This window comes from Bufo gargarizans, chromosome 6 (assembly GCF_014858855.1).
Source record: "Bufo gargarizans isolate SCDJY-AF-19 chromosome 6, ASM1485885v1, whole genome shotgun sequence".
NCBI lineage: Eukaryota > Metazoa > Chordata > Amphibia > Anura > Bufonidae > Bufo > Bufo gargarizans.
This window is the reverse complement of record NC_058085.1, coordinates 314,186,832-314,203,747: the sequence shown is the minus strand read 5'-3', so window position 1 is coordinate 314,203,747 and position 16,916 is coordinate 314,186,832. Positions and strand designations below refer to the sequence as shown.

General features: G+C 42.9%; 1 protein-coding gene across 4 annotated transcripts in view; it reads right to left on the bottom strand.

Moving 5' to 3' along the window:
• The window catches only part of LOC122940789 (solute carrier family 22 member 15-like), a 281,156-nt gene that overhangs the window by 207,792 nt on the left and 56,448 nt on the right, over nt 1-16,916 (bottom strand). For 3 of the 4 annotated variants that reach the window (XM_044297545.1, XM_044297544.1, XM_044297543.1), the window contains one exon: nt 10,347-10,568. The exons of the other annotated variant lie outside the window; for it this stretch is intronic. In XM_044297545.1, coding sequence (XP_044153480.1) covers nt 10,347-10,568 — 222 coding nt within the window. The remainder of the gene's footprint in view (nt 1-10,346; nt 10,569-16,916) is intronic. 4 annotated transcript variants of the gene reach the window in all.

Below are 16,916 nucleotides of genomic sequence, written 5' to 3'. Positions count from 1 at the left end.
CCCGAAAGAAACTGAACATGTCCTATTCTATTACTGCCGGTGATGTGCAGTCCTCAAAATGCGGAACGCACATTGCCGGTGTCCGTGTGAATGGAGCCTAAAGCTGCCATTTTTTAAAGTGACTGTCCAGCAGTGAATTCAAATGCGATATAGAATGAGCACCTATATAGTTGCTGCTTTGCACCTACAGTTAGGTCCATATATATATTTGGAAAGACAACATTTTTCTAATTTTTGTTCTGTACATTACCCCAATGGATTTTGAACAAAACTAATCAGATGCAGCTGAACTTCAGACTTTCAGCTTTAATTCAGTGGGTGAACAAAGGGCTTGCATAAAAATGTGATGAACTAAGGCATTTTTTAAACTCAATCCCTTCATTTCAGGGGAACAAAAGTAAATGGACAAATTAAATAATTGTAAATAAAATGTTAACTTCTAATACTTGGTTGAAAACCCTTTGTTGGCAATGACTGCCTGAAGTCCTGAACTCATGGACATCACCAGACGCTGGGTTTCCTCCTTTTTGATGCTCTGCCAGGCCTTTACTGCAGCGGTTTTCAGTTGCTGTTTGTTTCTCTGCCTTTCTGTCTGAAGTTTAGTCTTTAACAAGTGAAATGCATATTTTATGGGTTCAGATCAGGTGACTGACTTGGCCATTCAAGAACATTCCACTTCTTTGCTTTAATAAACTCCTGGGTTGCTTTGGCTTCATGTTTTGGGTCATTGTCCATCTGAATTATGAAACGCCGACCAATCAGTTTGGCTGCATTTGAGCACACAGCATGTCTCTGAGAACCCCAGAATTCATCAGGCTGCTTCTGTCCTGTGTCACATCATCAATAAACACTAGAATCAGAATCAATTTATTTGGCCAAATAAGTTTGCACTTACAAGGAATCTGACTTGGCAGTTACTTGACAGACACAAACACAACAGTACAAGGACAGACAGTATGGATAGTGCAGGACAAGGACAGTATGTAAGTGTTAGTGGCAATAAACAGGGAGTAGTGTTCATTTTCAGTTCTATGCTGTAATGCTTTCAAGTCATAGCAGCTTTAGCGTGGTTCTGCATTAAGCAAGGCAACTGCCTGAGGGAAAAAGCTGTTTCTGTGCCTGGAAGTTTTAGTAGCTACTGAACGGTATCTCACTCCTGAAGGCATAGGCTGGAAGATGGAGTGAGCAGGGTGAGAGGGGTCTGAGGCGATCTTAGCGGCTCTTTCCACACCTGCTAGCGTGAAGATCCTGCAGGGAAGGTAAGCTACAGCCAATTATCCTTTCCGCTGTTCGGATGATGCGCTGCAGTCTCACCTTTTCTAATACTGAGCAGGAGCCAAACCATACAGTCATAGATTATGTCATGATGGATTCGATGATTGCGGTGTAGAACTACACCATTAATGTTTGTGCTTAGGCCAAACTTTTTCAGCTGCCATAGGTGTTACATCCTCTGTTGCGCTTTCTTGACGATAGTGACAGTATTGTTGTTCCATTTTAGGTTGTTGGAAATTGAGGTCCCAAGAAACTTGAATGACTCTACTCGGGTTGCTGTAGATCCATTTATGATTAGGGGAGGTGCTGGGAGGAATCTCTTAAAGTCTATTATCATCTCCATGATCCTAAGAGCATTAAGTTCCAAGTTGTTGTTGCTGTACCAGGAGGAAAGCTATCCCACTTCATGCCTATATGCAGACTCATCCCCATTTTGTATGAGACCAACTACTGTTGTGTCATCTGCAAACTTCAGAACCTTAACAGATGGGTCTGTGGAGATGCAGTCATTGGTGTACAGTGAGTAGAGCAGTGGGGAAAGCACACAGCCCTGGGGAGCTCCAGTAATGACTGTCAAAGAGCTTGAGGTGTGTTTCCCCAAGTCCAACCTGCTGTCTCCTGTCGGTTAAGAAATATGTTATCCATTTGCAGATGTATTCAGGTATGCGTAGGTGGGAGAGCTTGCTGTGTAGCAGCGATAATACTATGATATTAAATGCAGAGCTGAAATCCACAAAAGAAATTCTGGCATAGGTTCCCGGGGAGTCTAGATGTTCTAGTACATAATGCATACACATGGTTACAGCATCATCTGCATATCCATTAGACCTGTAGGCAAACTGCAGAGAGTCCAGCAGAGGATCTGTGATGGATTTCAGATAAGTCATTATCAGTTTTTCAAATGCTTTCATGACCAATGATGTAAGGGCAACAGGCCTATAGTCATTTAGACATGTAGGTTTTGATTTTTGAAGAACTGGGACAATGAAGCGTTTGAAACAGGCAGGGACCATTGAGAGTTCCAGAGATGATTTAAATATGTCTATGAAAACACTAGCTGATCAGCGCAGAATTTAAAACATTTTGCAGACACAGAGTCTGGGCTGGCTGCTTTCTTAATATTTTGTCCATTGAAAAGATGGTTTACATCTAATTGGCTTATTGATAGAGGATGCCATTTTGGGGACAGGTCAGCAGATTGTGGCTGACATCTTTTGTTGTGTAGATGCTGAGGCACCTCAGGGGATGGAGATGTTGACTGGCTGGAGTGCTCGGTTTGCCTGTTGGAACAGAGATGCAAATTATGTGAATTGACTAGGAGTGGATGGCTATTGTTGGTTGTATCAAACCTACCATAGAACGTGTTCAGCTCATTTGCAAGCTGCAGGTTATCTAATGATTTTGGGACTTTCCTTCTGTAGTTGGCAATTTGATGCAGAGACTTCCATATTGTGGAAGACTCCGGATTCCGGCTTTCCGGTCTGTGCATGTGCATTTTTTTCTAACTTTTAAAAAATTAAAATACTGGATCCGTTATTCCGAATGATACCAGAAAGACGGATCCAGTATTTCAATCAATAAGTCTAACAGATCCGGAAAAAAAAACATATCCGTTTGCATACATATTTCAGGATCCAGCAGGCAGTTCTGAAAACAGACCTGCCTGCCGGATTCTAACAACACTAGTGTGAAAGTACCCTTTTAGATGATGTGGTATACTTTGGATCATGAGCTGTACCATGCCTACGCTACACTTTTTTTCTTTCCATTATTCTGGTAGAGGTTGATCTTGGTTTCATCTGTCCAAAGAATGTTCTTTCAGAAATGTGGTGGTTTTTAAAGAGGTTTTTTTAGCAAAGTCCAATCTAGCCTTCTTATTCTTGAGGCTTATGAGTGGCTTGCACCGTGCAGTGAACCCTCTATTTACTTTCATGCAGTCTTCTATTCATGGTAGATTTCGATATTAAAACGCCTATATCCTGGAGAGTGTTGGTCACTTGATTGGCTGTTAAGGGGTTTCTCTGCACCATGGTAATTATTATGCGATCATCCTCCACTGTTGTCTTCCGTGGGCATCCAGGTCTTTTTGCATTGTTGAGGTCACCAGTGCTTTCTTTCTTTCTCAGGATGTACCAAACTGTAAATTCTGCCACTCCTAATAGTGCAGCAATTCCTTGGATGTTTTTTTTCGGTTTTCACAGATAAAGGATAGCTTGTTTCACCTGCATGGAGAGCTCCTTTGTTTACTTCTCAACAAAATCTTCAAAATGCAAGCACCAGACCAGAAATCAACTCCAGGCCTTTTATGTGCTTAATTGAAAATGAAATAATGAAGGAATTGTCCACACCTGCCCATGAAACAGCCTTTGAGTCAGTTGTCCAAATACTTTTGGTCCCTTTAATAACAGGGTGCCATGTGTAAAGGAGCTGAAACTCCTAAACCCTTCATCCAATTTGAATGTGGATACGATCAAATGAAAGCTAAAAGTCTGGACTTCATGACCATGTCCATTATATAACTAACTTGAATATGTTTTAGTAAACAAGTAAATAAATAAAAAATGTGTGTCAGTGTCTACATAGACAGTACAGACCAAAAGTTTGGACACACCTTCTCATTCAAAGAGTTTTCTTTATTTTCATGACTATGAAAATTGTAGATTCACACTGAAGGCATCAAAACTGTGAATTAACACATGTGGAATTATATACATAACAAAAAAGTGTGAAACAACTGAAAATATGTAATATTCTATGTTCTTCAAAGTAGCCACCTTTTGCTTTGATTACTGCTTTGCACACTCTTGGCATTCTCTTGATGAGCTTCAAGAGGTAGTCACCTGAAATGGTCTTCCAACAGTCTTGAAGGAGTTCCCAGAGATGCTTAGCACTTGTTGGCCCTTTTGCCTTCACTCTGCGGTCCAGCTCACCCCAAACCATCTCGATTGGGTTCAGGTCCGATGACTGTGGAGGCCAGGTCATCTGGCGCAGCACCCCATCACTCTCCTTCATTGTCAAATAGCCCTTACACAGCCTGGAGGTGTGTTGGGGGGCATTGTCCTGTTGAAAAATAAATGATGGTCCAACTAAACGCAAACCGGATGGAATAGCATGCCGTTGCAAGATGCTGTGGTAGCCATGCTGGTTCAGTATACCTTCAATTTTGGATACATCCCCAACAGTGTCACCAGCAAAGCACTCCCACACCATCACATCTCCTCCTCCATGCTTCACGGTGGGAACCAGGCATGTAGAGTTCATCCGTTCACCTTTTCTGCGTCGCACAAAGACACGGTGGTTGGAACCAAAGATCTCAAATTTGGACTCATCAGACCAAAGCACAGATTTCCACTGGTCTAATGTCCATTCCTTGTGTTCATTAGCCCAAACAAGACTCTTCTCCTTGTTGCCTGTCCTTAGTAGTGGTTTCCTAGCAGATATTCTACCATGAAGGCCTGATTCACACAGTCTCCTCTCAACAGTTGTTCTAGAGATGTGTCTGCTGCTAGAACTCTGTGTGGCATTGACCTGGTCTCTAAACTGAGCTGCTCTTAACCTGCGATTTCTGAGGCTGGTGACTCGGATGAACTTATCCTCCGCAGCAGAGGTGACTCTTGGTCTTCCTTTCCGCATGTGAGCCAGTTTCTTTGTAGCGCTTGATGGTTTATGTGACTGCACTTGGGGACACTTTCAAAGTTTTCCCAATTCTTCGGACTGACTGACCTTCATTTCTTAAAGTAATGATGGCCACTCGTTTTTCTTTACTTAGCTGCTTTTTTCTTGCCATAATACAAATTCTAACAGTCTATTCAGTAGGACTATCAGCTGTGTATGCACCTGACTTCTCCACAACGCAACTGATGGTCCCAACCCCATTTATAAGGCAAGAAATCCCACTTATTAAACCTGACAGGGCACACCTGTGAAGTGAAAACCATTTCAGGTGACTACCTCTTGAAGCTCATCAAGAGAATGCCAAGAGTGTGCAAAGCAGTAATCAAAGCAAAAGGTGGCTACTTTGAAGAACCTAGAATATGACATATTTTCAGTTGTTTCACACTTTTTTGTTATGTATATAATTCCACATGTGTTAATTCATAGTTTTGATGCCTTCAGTGTGAACCTACAATTTTAGTCATGTATAGTGACATGACAATAGTTATGAAAATAAAGAAAACTCTTTGAATAAGAAGGTGTGTCCAAACTTTTGGTCTGTACTGTATATATGGGCCTAACTGTATTTACTGTATTTTCCTCATTTCTCACTGCTTGGATGCATTTTAGCTCAGCTATATCAGAGCACAGCTGTGATCTGTGACTACGGTTTAGCTACAGTACCTAAATGTGGCCTGAAGTAGTCTGAGACACCCCCCCCCCCCCCCCCTGTCACATCATTGGTTCAGACTGCCGCTCCTTCCCTATCCCTGCAGTTCTGCCTCCTCAGATTGGCTGCTGTGGATAATATAGGTTTATCACAGGCTCAACTCAAAGTCAGTGCATGGAAAACTGACTGGGCAGAATAAATATTCTCAGGATCGGTCATCAATATCAGATCAGTGGTGGTCCGACGTCCAGGTCTCCCACCCAACAGCTGTTTGTCCCATTCACTTGAACGGGAGACAGAGCTGTAAGTACACTGCGCTGCGTTACAAAGGCAGATGCTGAGCAGGTAAACAATAGGGAGGACGCAGTGCTGGCATGTGCACCATGCCTATTAGCGGTCAGACCCCTGTCGATCTGATATCAATTACCTTCACAGAGGGTAGGTTATCAATATCTGAACCCCAGCCACCCCTTTAACTATTATACAGTAAAGGCTATGAATATGTTTAATACATAGGTGCCTGTTTTACAATTATCTACTGGTCTGTTGTCAAAGTAAATAATCTAAAGGTCACTGTCACTAATAGCTGCCATTACAGTATCCACAGCGGGATCCGCCACCATTGTTCGAGGACAGGAAAGGCCCTCTGTAAACACCTCTGGACCTTGTCAGGACTATGTTCACTGGATATGTGCCTCACCTGGGAACTGACAGTATTAGAAGAGGTAGAGACTCAATAGAAGCAGCCCCCTTCATATGCTAATCCAACAGGGCAATACATGTGTAAAAGAAAACATTTTGGACACACGTGACCCTTTTTCAAGTCTTTGTCCCTTAGATTTTCATCTGCTTTATTTAGGGCAGGGATCAGCAACCTTCGGCACTCCAGCTGTTGTGAAACTACAATTCCCAGCATGCTCCATTCATTTGTATAAAGAGTTCTTAGAAGAGCAGAGCATGCTGGGAGTTGTAGTTTCACAACAGCTGGAGTGCCGGAGGTTGCCTACCCCTGATTCAGGGGAACTGAAAATGGCCCTATGACTTCCATTACAGTCTATGCCCAAACTTCACCTCCTGCTGATGATGCCTGGAAAAGCAGAAAGAAGACACACATCTCTTGTTCTAGCTACTGTTGGGAACAGGGAAAAGGAAAGTCCACTAATGAGAACTTCTAAAAGTACACGTTATTTAGTCAATTACTGATGGCAGCCGATAAAGTTGTTCTCCAGGCCTGTACCTAAAATGGCTCTTTACACTAACCTTTGGAAAGAATACACTTTCAGCAGTACTTGCCTTTCCATTGCCCCGCCGATCCTGGCTGGGATCACGTGAAAGCCCTATTGGCTGTCGGCTGTTTTTCTGATGGCCCGTCTAGATGTGCTCCTCTTTCTTCCTGTTCGGCGCTATCTACATTATGCAGCTGAACAGGAAGAAAGAGGAGCACATCTGGTTGGGATGTTAGAGGGGGTCACATTATCTCAGATGGGATTGCGGAATCAGCGGAGTGACAGAAGGATAAGTACAGCTGAATGTGTATTCTCTCCACAGGTGCAGGACTGGAGAACCACTTTAATTTTTACCAATCCTGGCAAGCTCTTGGCGCTCCTGCTCACTAGCGCAGCCTAGTATCGGAAAATAGCAAATGCCGGTATCGTATTGATCCGGGTACAAAAGTGTTAATTGGGTATTGAAAATTCGATACCTGTTGCAACCCTACTCGGCATGAGTGCCATTCTTTTTAAAGGGGTTGTCTGCTTTTGTTATATTGATGACCTACCCTCAGGATAGGTCATCAATATCAGATCCGCGTCCCCATTCACTTCCACTGAAGAGAATGGGAATGGTGGAGTTGTAAATATACCTACGCGCCGCTGCAATGGCAATAGTGAGCAGGCAAACAGCTGATCGGCGGAGGTGCCCGTAGTGGGACCCCCATAGATCTGATCTTGATGAACTATTCTGAGGATAAGTCATCAATAAAACAAAAGCGGACAACCTCTTTAATGCATTTAAAGGAAACTGGCTAGACCGCACCGATAAATATGACCCAATGTGGCAAAAAACATACTAAAATGTTACAGGAATTTTTTTTTTTTTTTAAAGTGATTAGCAGAAATCTTACATCTCTGACCTCAATCTATAGGCCCTTCTGTAATGGCTTTCTAATATCTAAGACATTGACAGGGCTAAGCATAAAAACCTAATTAAATCGGTCTGTCAATTACTTTTTCTTCTAGCTTTGCAACTAGGAGACTCTGCCCTCGACGTCTTTATATAATAGTGTATTATTTTAAATGTCCATTTAATGTTCTCCTCTTGCTCGTAGACAGGACATTTAGTATCCCAGTCGCATAAAAACCCACGTTCATTTGGATATAGTTATACAACCCAGCCGGTCATTGCGTCCTCATGAATAGAATTGCTGAGAAACAAGTTTGTTACTCTGTTATATACTGTATTCCATCTTCCTTGAGTTGTAATCATTTAAGGTTTATGGGCCTTCTCTTAACATGATCTCATCGCCAACCTCTCAGAAAGGCTGAGGTATCAGTTAACAATGCGACATAATTCAGAGGCTTTAATCTAGCCTAGGATATAAAAGAGAGGAAAGGGAGTATCTAGCGCTCTCATTACACATTGTCAACAACTGGCGATAAGAGCCATTAATAAAATGCCCTACTTAATGCAGGCAGAGAAAAAAAACAAAGTACCGAGATAATAGCTACCACAAAATTAGACGCATGCCTTTCATTTTATTGACCCTTAAATACGGCCATTGCCCTGGCAGGCATGCACCTTCTACGGCAGCGTCTGCTTGCACTGCGCCGAAGGGGTTAAAAATCCAATTAAACCTGCCCCTATTACACAGAACTATCCAGTATTGTCACAGTTATAATTAACCGCCATGAACGCACAGTGTAAAATCGCCGCAATACATCATCGGCTATGTGTCTGTAACTCACGCAGGGACAAAGCGATGCCAATAGCGTATTTTATGGAGATCATGGGATATAAATGAAAAAATATCTAACTGGGAACAAAAATTTCCAATTAAGAAATTAACTTTTTTTTTTTTTGGCTTGAAATTAAACAAAAAAAAGAAACAGTGACATTGATAGCGAGTACCGGTAAATGGGTTTAGTGAAGTAAGATGATCTGAATCACTGAAGATGTACGCCTGAGCCTCCTGTGATAATAAATCAGTTCGGTTTTCTTGCCAGAACAATTAAATGCTTTTAGAAGGGGGGGGGGGGTGATATATATATTATATATATATATATATATATATATATATATATATAGTGTACTGGGTCTAGAAGTAGGAAATTGAAGGAAACTGTAGAGCTAGAGAGACGGCAAAGACTTGGTGAAGGCTAGCACTGTCACTTGTGTTTGACATAAAGCTTTTATGGCCATTAGACATGCCAAGCGGAGGAGCCGAGTCACTGTAAATCCTGCAAGATGAGACAAACAGTTATTGAAATGCAGTAAACAGAAGAAAGGTTTAACCTGCAAACGCCGCTTAGCGTGAATCTGTCACAAGGATTTACCCCAGGTCACCACCACCTCGTCTGACCTGAACAGAGCTGAGGTTAGAGAGATTCAATCGCAGCGCTGCATAACTTCTGAAATTAGTTTTGAAAAACTCCTGCACCGTTTCGCCATGACTTCTCAAGCGTACGGTTGAATGCTCGGCTCAGCATCTCCCCCTGGATCTTTGACTGACGCAGATGACGCTCAAAATTTTGCCCATAAGCAGAAGAGAAAAACTGGCTCAAGCGCGGTCTGTTTGTCCTTCTGTCACCGGAGTAAGCCCTAGTATCCCGTGCATGCGCTGGTCCCGAGAACGCCTCCAGATTATCTGCTTTACCGCTCAGTCGGAGGCATGCACATGCGCAGAGCAAAAGGGCACATACATTAGGCTACTTTCCCATTGGCGTTCAGCTTTTCTGGCAGGCTGTTCCAGCAGGGGAACAGCCTGCCAGATCCGTATTACCGTTTGCACACGTGTGCTGCTGGAAGTCCATCCGGCCCCATTCACTATAATGGGGACCAGCCGGAGATCCAACCGCAGCAAGGCAAGCATGACGAGAGGCGGACGGACAAAAAAACGCAGCAGTCTTTGTCTGGCCACCTCTCGGCATGTTTGCCATGATGCGGCAATATCTTCGGCCAGTCCCCATTATAGTGAATGGGGCCGAGCGGACTTCCGGCAAGCGCCAGATTTTGTGAAGCCCGTGGATGACGTCAAAGAGTCATCCTCATCGATCAAAGGGCCGATGGAGGGGCTGAGAGAAGATTCAGCAGAACAATTTAGCCCAGATTTGCTAATCTTATAGATGGTGTAAGCTTAGACCGGCTGTCTAGACCTGCATCAGATTTATCACAGGGGCTCGGGCTGGATGATAAATCTGGTGCAGGAATATGAGTCTTCAAAAACTTTACTGACCTTGCCCCTCTCATAAAGAGTACAAACCCAAGATGCATCAAATTGCACCACTTTTTTAGATCTTTGGCACAGACACAAATTAATTTGGGCCTTTGTCAGGCTGTGCCCAGTAGATACTATATTTTAGAAACCATGCAGCGCTACAAATAATTATCTCTAGAACTTTATAAAGATCTTCTTAGGTCAGACAAGTTTGGCAGAAAGGTTTATAGGGATAATTCCTGGTGACAGGTTCCTTCGATGCACAAAAAAATAAAAGTGAGAAGTTTAACAATTTTTTTTCCTTGAGAAACATACCAGATATACATCAGGATGACTGTCCTCCAGAGCAGCACTCCATATCTCAGTAAATCAAAGACACTGTGTGCGGAGTCAACCGTTCCTGGTGCTGAACTGCATACTTTTAGTTTCAGTGAAGGAATTTCCTTGCCATTGCCACGAGCTATACGGTGTAATACTGCCTCTGCCTCAGCTGTATAACCGTGTGAGTACAGCCATCTTGGGGATTCAGGGAGCAAACTAACAGCAATAAAGAAAAAACAAATGTGTCCCCTTCCATCATAAAAGTATACAATAAAACATAAAAACAAGAAGGTAAAAACAAACCATGCAGATGATACTGTGATCTCAGCACTAAACAAGAGGCCAAAAAGAAAAAAGAAAAAAAAAAACACTTTGAAGTTACTTAAATTTTAAAATTAAGCTAAAATAATAATAATAATAATTGTCAGATAAATTAGCACAGATAAGTGCATTCACATTCAAAGTAGTTGTCTGACGGAACAGACACTTTACAAGGATGCCGCTATATTAACCAATGCAAGCTTTGGGCCTCCTAGGACCTTGCCAACTACTGCTAGTATGACCCTGGCGGCTTTCATGGCAATACTGTATGTATAGATGTGACTTTCAGACTACTACTTCCCTCCAATGGTAAAATAGGAGGAAGCTGTAGCTTTTGGAGAGCCGTGTGTCTCCTTGGTAACAGACTACAAACAAAACCTGTGTCGTCTGACACTGCAATCACACTTCCTTCCATCTATCCCCTATTTCTTAGGCTACGTGCACACGACCGTGCCGTTTTTTTTGCGGACTGCAAACCGCGGATCTGCAAAAAAACAGAAGCCGCCAGTGTGCTTTCCGCAATTTGCGGAACGGAACGGGTGGCTCATTGTAGAAATGCCTATTCTTGTCCGCAAAATGGGGCCACGGAACGGTGCAATATATGCGGACAGCACACAAAAACGGCGGCTCGGATGCGGATTCGAACAACGGTCGTGTGCATGAGGCCTTACTAACATCTGACATATAAACAAAAAGTTGGGGATAGATGGATGGCCCAATAAATAGAGTTGTGAATATGAACTTCTCCTTAAACTTACATAGCAAATCAAATAATAAACAATACAGGTTAAAAGTTTGCTGGAAAAGGTGGAATTTTAGGATGCACTTTAAGGATCTGAAGAGCATAAACTGAAACTCTCATTATCAAAGAGACACCTCTCCCACCAACATTTGGAAGAGGTAATAGGAGATGCAGAATAACACAGGGCGATCTAGTCGCCTTGTCCTGCACTGCATCTCCTGTCACTGTTTCCATCACGTGGAGACTGCAGTCACAACCCGCAGATTGGCGCAGTTCTCATACCAACTGCAAGTAAAAGCAGTCTGTTAAAGGGGTTGTGTGCTATATTATTTTTCCTATTATCCTACTGATCCACGTGCTGCAAACAAACTTTATAATGAACTTACTATGCTGAAATTGTGCCTGTTCTCCTTAGCAGCACTTGACCTGTGACGTTCCAAATACAAATCACATGGGCTAGGTGCTTAAAGTCCTTGCCTAGTATATGGAACTGGTGACGTTGCGTTTTGGGGCGTGCTGCTCTGCAGCTGGTAGCAAATGTATGCAGTCCCTGCTGTAACCAGTGAGGAGGAGTAGGAGTGGAGAGCTGGCCAGGAGACGGGAGGAGGATCCTACCCTGCAAGGCTTCATGGGAAGACTAACAGTAACAAAAAGGCGCACTTGGTGATTTTGGGTGGCAGAAATTATAGATATTTTTTCACATTAAGGGTCCATTCACACATCCGTTGTTTCTTTCCTGATCTGTTCCGTTTTTTGCTGAACAGATCTGGACCAGATCTGGACCCATTCATTTTCAATGGGTCCTGAAAAAAAATCTGACATTGTGCTGTCCGTTTTTTTTCAGGACCCATTGAAAATGAATGGGTCCAGATCTGGTCCAGATCTGTTCAGCAAAAAACGGAACAGATCAGGAAAGAAACAACGGACGTGTGAATAGACCCTAATGGGCTTTTCTTGCATGCTGGGATACAGGAATTTGTTATTTTTAATGTCGTTTTCTTCTGATAACTTAGAAAAACCTTTTGTTGCCAAACAACCACACTTATTTTAGCTGAAGGCCATTTAAAAACTATACTAATTCGCATGTTGGCACTGTTTTGGCGCCAAATGAGAGCCCCTGTTATAGATGGCTTGACCCCAAAAAAAAAAAAACGACATTTAAGAGGTCCTAAAAATGTGTAATAGGTGATTAAGAGTACATGAATATGGCATTGTCCGCGCGGATTGTTGTGCGGTTTTTGCTGTGTTTCCACACCAAATTTGCATGTGCTACTTAAGGCTTTTGTTTCAGATTTTGGCGTGGATTTTCCCCAGATCTCACCCTTTTCATTGCAAAGGATAGGAGTCGAAAATCCACACAAACGACATGCTGCAGGCTTCCACACCACAGGTCCAATTCCACTCTGAAAATGTCCCCACCATGTACATAAGATTTTGAAAATCTCACCCAATTACCTGCTACTGTATTATGCTGCAGGTTTTCTGCATACACCCTAAAGCAGTCCAGAGAAAAAGGTCACTTTGGAAGCAAGGGTTGAGTGGGGTGGTGAAGGGCAAAAAAACGTGTGTACGGAAAGGCAGGTGGACCGTTACAAACCGTATAGAACAGAAAGGTGAACTGGTCATACAAACCGGAAAAAGCAAAGAATTGGCAAAAGTACTTTGAGTGATAATCTAGAACGGCAACGCTATCGTTTTATTAAAACAATGATCGCAATGGTAGCAAAAAGCTGCCAATTTGGAAAGGTTTTCTCTGCAGATGGTCGTAATCATTGAATCATGCCAAATCAATGAAAAATTGCTGATCATTTTTATGCATTTACTACGAGAAGTCCCATCATATCAATTTACCAGTCGCCAAATAGTTTTCATCCTAGCGAATTAGCTCTGCATGTGCATGGCTGAATGTTCAAGTAAAGGAATAAAATAAGTAAAGCTAGAAAAGAAAAAGAAGTCTATGCTATAACAGTGAGCTTTAAAGGGAATCGGTCACCAGTTTTATGCTGCCCTATCTGACGGAAGCATAAAATAGTAACAGATACCCTCAGTAAAGGCTGTATTACACCAGCCAGTTCTGGAGGCAAATGTCGGGAGGGAAGCGTTGCTCGCTAGCGGAGGAGCGATCGTTATGCCAATCGCTTGTCTCCATTCTGTCTAGGTGCCGGCAGCAGTTTGTGATTAGACAGCACCATCTGCCGCCGGCAAATCGTGATCCTTCCTGAGTACAGGTCATCAGTTATAAAGTCTTGGTTGTATTACCCCTAGTCATGGTTCATGGATACTTCAACACACACAAGGCATCTGAGACAATAACCCAGTCATCATCATTCCTGGATATTACATCCTCAGAGATGGAGAGCCCCAGCAGTAAAGCCAGTTAACATGATCACACCGCAAAATCACAATCCAGCATCACATGGACAAGTGGGATTTTGCAGTACTCCGTTTTGTTTTTTTACATCCTTACTTTTTGGTGCATCAGCTTTAGATGATAGAAGTAGATTAGGGTACCTGCACACAATGTGGATTACACAGCGTTGTACAGTACCAGCAAAGTGAACTTGATTTATTCAGTGCGGAAATTAAACCTGTTGTGTGGGTTGAGAAGCTGCAGCGTGTCAATTGGTTTGTGCAATTCCGCACCTTCTGTAGAGTGCTTTTACCCATAGAATTCAAGGGATTTTTACCATAAATAGAAAATAGTGCAGATTTATGTGCTTTTTTGTTTAGTTTTGGTGCTGATTTTCTGCATACAAATCGGTACCCTTTAGACAACCTGCACATGATGCGGATTTGCATGCAGAAAATCTGCATGTAAACAGCATCAAATGCAATAAAAAGCACATATTTATTATGTTTATTGTGGTTTTTGTGCGTTTGAAGTTTATGGGGAAAAGGACTATACACTATATATGCTGCACTGAGGTTTTTAAAATCCACATGGCAGGTCAATTTCAGCATGTAAAGAGAATTGGCCAATTCCATTCATTTTTCTGGCATTAAACTGCGTTCTTTCTGCACGAAAATAACACATAATCCGTAATGTGTGCAGGTGCCATGAGGCTGTCTTGCAGATATTCAGCACAAATTTCCAGTGTGCATTTTAGGGTGGATTTTCAGCAGATCTCAACCTTGCTTGAGCCAAATTTGCACACAAAAAAAAAAAAAATTAAAACACAAAAAAATTCACATGCTGCAGATTACAAAACCCACACAGCAGGTCAATTTCTGCATGGAAGAAGAAAAAAAAAAACACAAAGTGTACATGAAATTTGTTATCTCTCATTCACTTTACTGGTACTGTATTACTCAGTGGCTTTTCCGAACGAAAATCCGTGTGGAAAAAACTTGCGTAATGGGCAGCATTTGCAGGTAGCCTAAGGGCAGATTTTAAACCTGCAGCACCTTTCGCATTACATGGGGTGAAATCCACAGCGGATCTGCAGCAAATGTGCACGTAAAACATGTGGATTTTCCCGCTGATCTGCAACAAAATCATCAGATTTTTTTTCCATCAAGTGAAACATTTTGGTTATAAAGGGTTTCGAGACTTTTATGCCTTTTTCACGCGAGTGATTTTTCCGCGCAGGTGCGATGCGTAACGTGAACGCATAGCACCCATTTCAATGCGTCTGTGTAAATTTTTTTCACGCATCAGTTCTGCGTTGCGTGAAAAACGCAGCCTGTTCTATATTCTGCCTTTTTCACTCAGCCCTGGCCCCATAGAAGTGAGCGGGGCTTCAGTGAAAAACGCATTGCATCCGGAAGCAAATCAGGAGGCCTTAGGCCCCTTTCACACGGGCGAGTTTTCCGTGCGGGTGCGATGCATGCGGTGAACGCATTGCACCCGCACTGAATCCTGACCCATTCATTTCTATGGGGCTGTGCACACGAGCGGTGATTTTCACGCATCACTTGTGCGTTGCGTGAAAATCGCAGCATGCTCCTCTTTGTGCGTTTTTCTCGTAACGCAGGCCCCATAGAAATGAATGGGGTTGCGTGAAAATCGCATGCATCCGCAAGCAAGTGCAGATGCGGTGCGATTTTCACGCATGGGTTCTAGGTGACAGTCTATTCACTGTATTATTTTCCCTTATAACATGGTTATAAGGGAAAATAATAGCATTCTGAATACAGAATGCTTAGTATAATAGTGCTGGAAGGGTTAAAAAAAATAAAAAAGTTAACTCACCTTGTCCTCTTGGTCGCGTAGATCCCGGTCGGTCTGTTCTTTAGCTGTGGGCTGAATGACCTGTGGTGATGTCAGATCACATGCTCCATCACCATGGTGATGGACCATGTGATTGGAGCATGTGATCTGACGTCATCAAAGGTCCTTTAGCCCAAGCCCACACTAGCAAAGAACAGACCGGGAACGAACTATGCGAACAAGAGGATAAGGCGAGTTAACTTCTTTTATTTTTTTAACCCTTCCAGCACTATTATACTCTGCATTCTGTAGTCAGAATGCTATTATTTTCCTTTATAACCATGTTATAAGGGAAAATAATACAATCTTCAGAACATCAATCCCAAGCCCGAACTTCTGTGAAGAAGTTCGGGTTTGGGTACCAAACATGCGCGATTTTTCTCACGCGAGTGCAAAACGCATGACAATGTTTTGCACTCGCGCGGGAAAATTGCGCATTTTCCCGCAACGCACCCGCCTCTTATCCGGGCAAAAAACATGACGCCCGTGTGAAAGAGGCCTTAGGCCTCTTTCACACGAGCGTGACGGATTGGCTCCGGATGCATTCAGGGTGCGTTCAGTGAAACTCGCACTATTTTGCAAGCAAGTTCAGTCAGTTTTGTCTGCGATCATTCCGTTTTTTCCGGGCGGGTGCAATGCGTTTTGATGCGTTTTTCACGTGCATGATAACAAAACCCTGAAGGTTTACAAACAACATCTCTTAGCAACCATCAGTGAAAAACGCATTGCACCCACACTTGCTTGCGGATGCAATGCGTTTTTCACGCAGCCCCATTCACTTCTATGGAGCCAGCCCCATTCACTTCTATGCGTGAAAAATGCAGAATATAGACCGTGCTGCGATTTTCACGCAACGCAGAACTGATGCATGAAAAACAACGCTCATGTACACAGCTCCATTGAAATGAATGGGTCGGGATTCAGTGCGGGTGCTATGCGTTCACGTCACGCATTGCACCCGTGCGGAAAACTTGCTTGTGTTAAAGGGCCTTATACTGATAATCCATCTTCTAGATAGGTCATAAGCATCTGATCAGTGAGGGTCCAACACCCAGGACCCCCACCAATCAGCTGTTTGAGAAGGCACCGGCACCAGCAGTAGTGCTGCGGCATTCTTGCAGCTTTCCCTAGGCCATGTTACATCACGTTTATCAGTCATGTGGCTTAGGCGCAGCTCAGTCCCCAGAAGTGAATGTCTTCAGGCTTTTCCTTTTCTCTCCAGATTTTTTTTCCAGTGCAAGTAAGGCTACTTTCACACTACCGTTTTTTGCGGATCAGTCATAGATCTTCA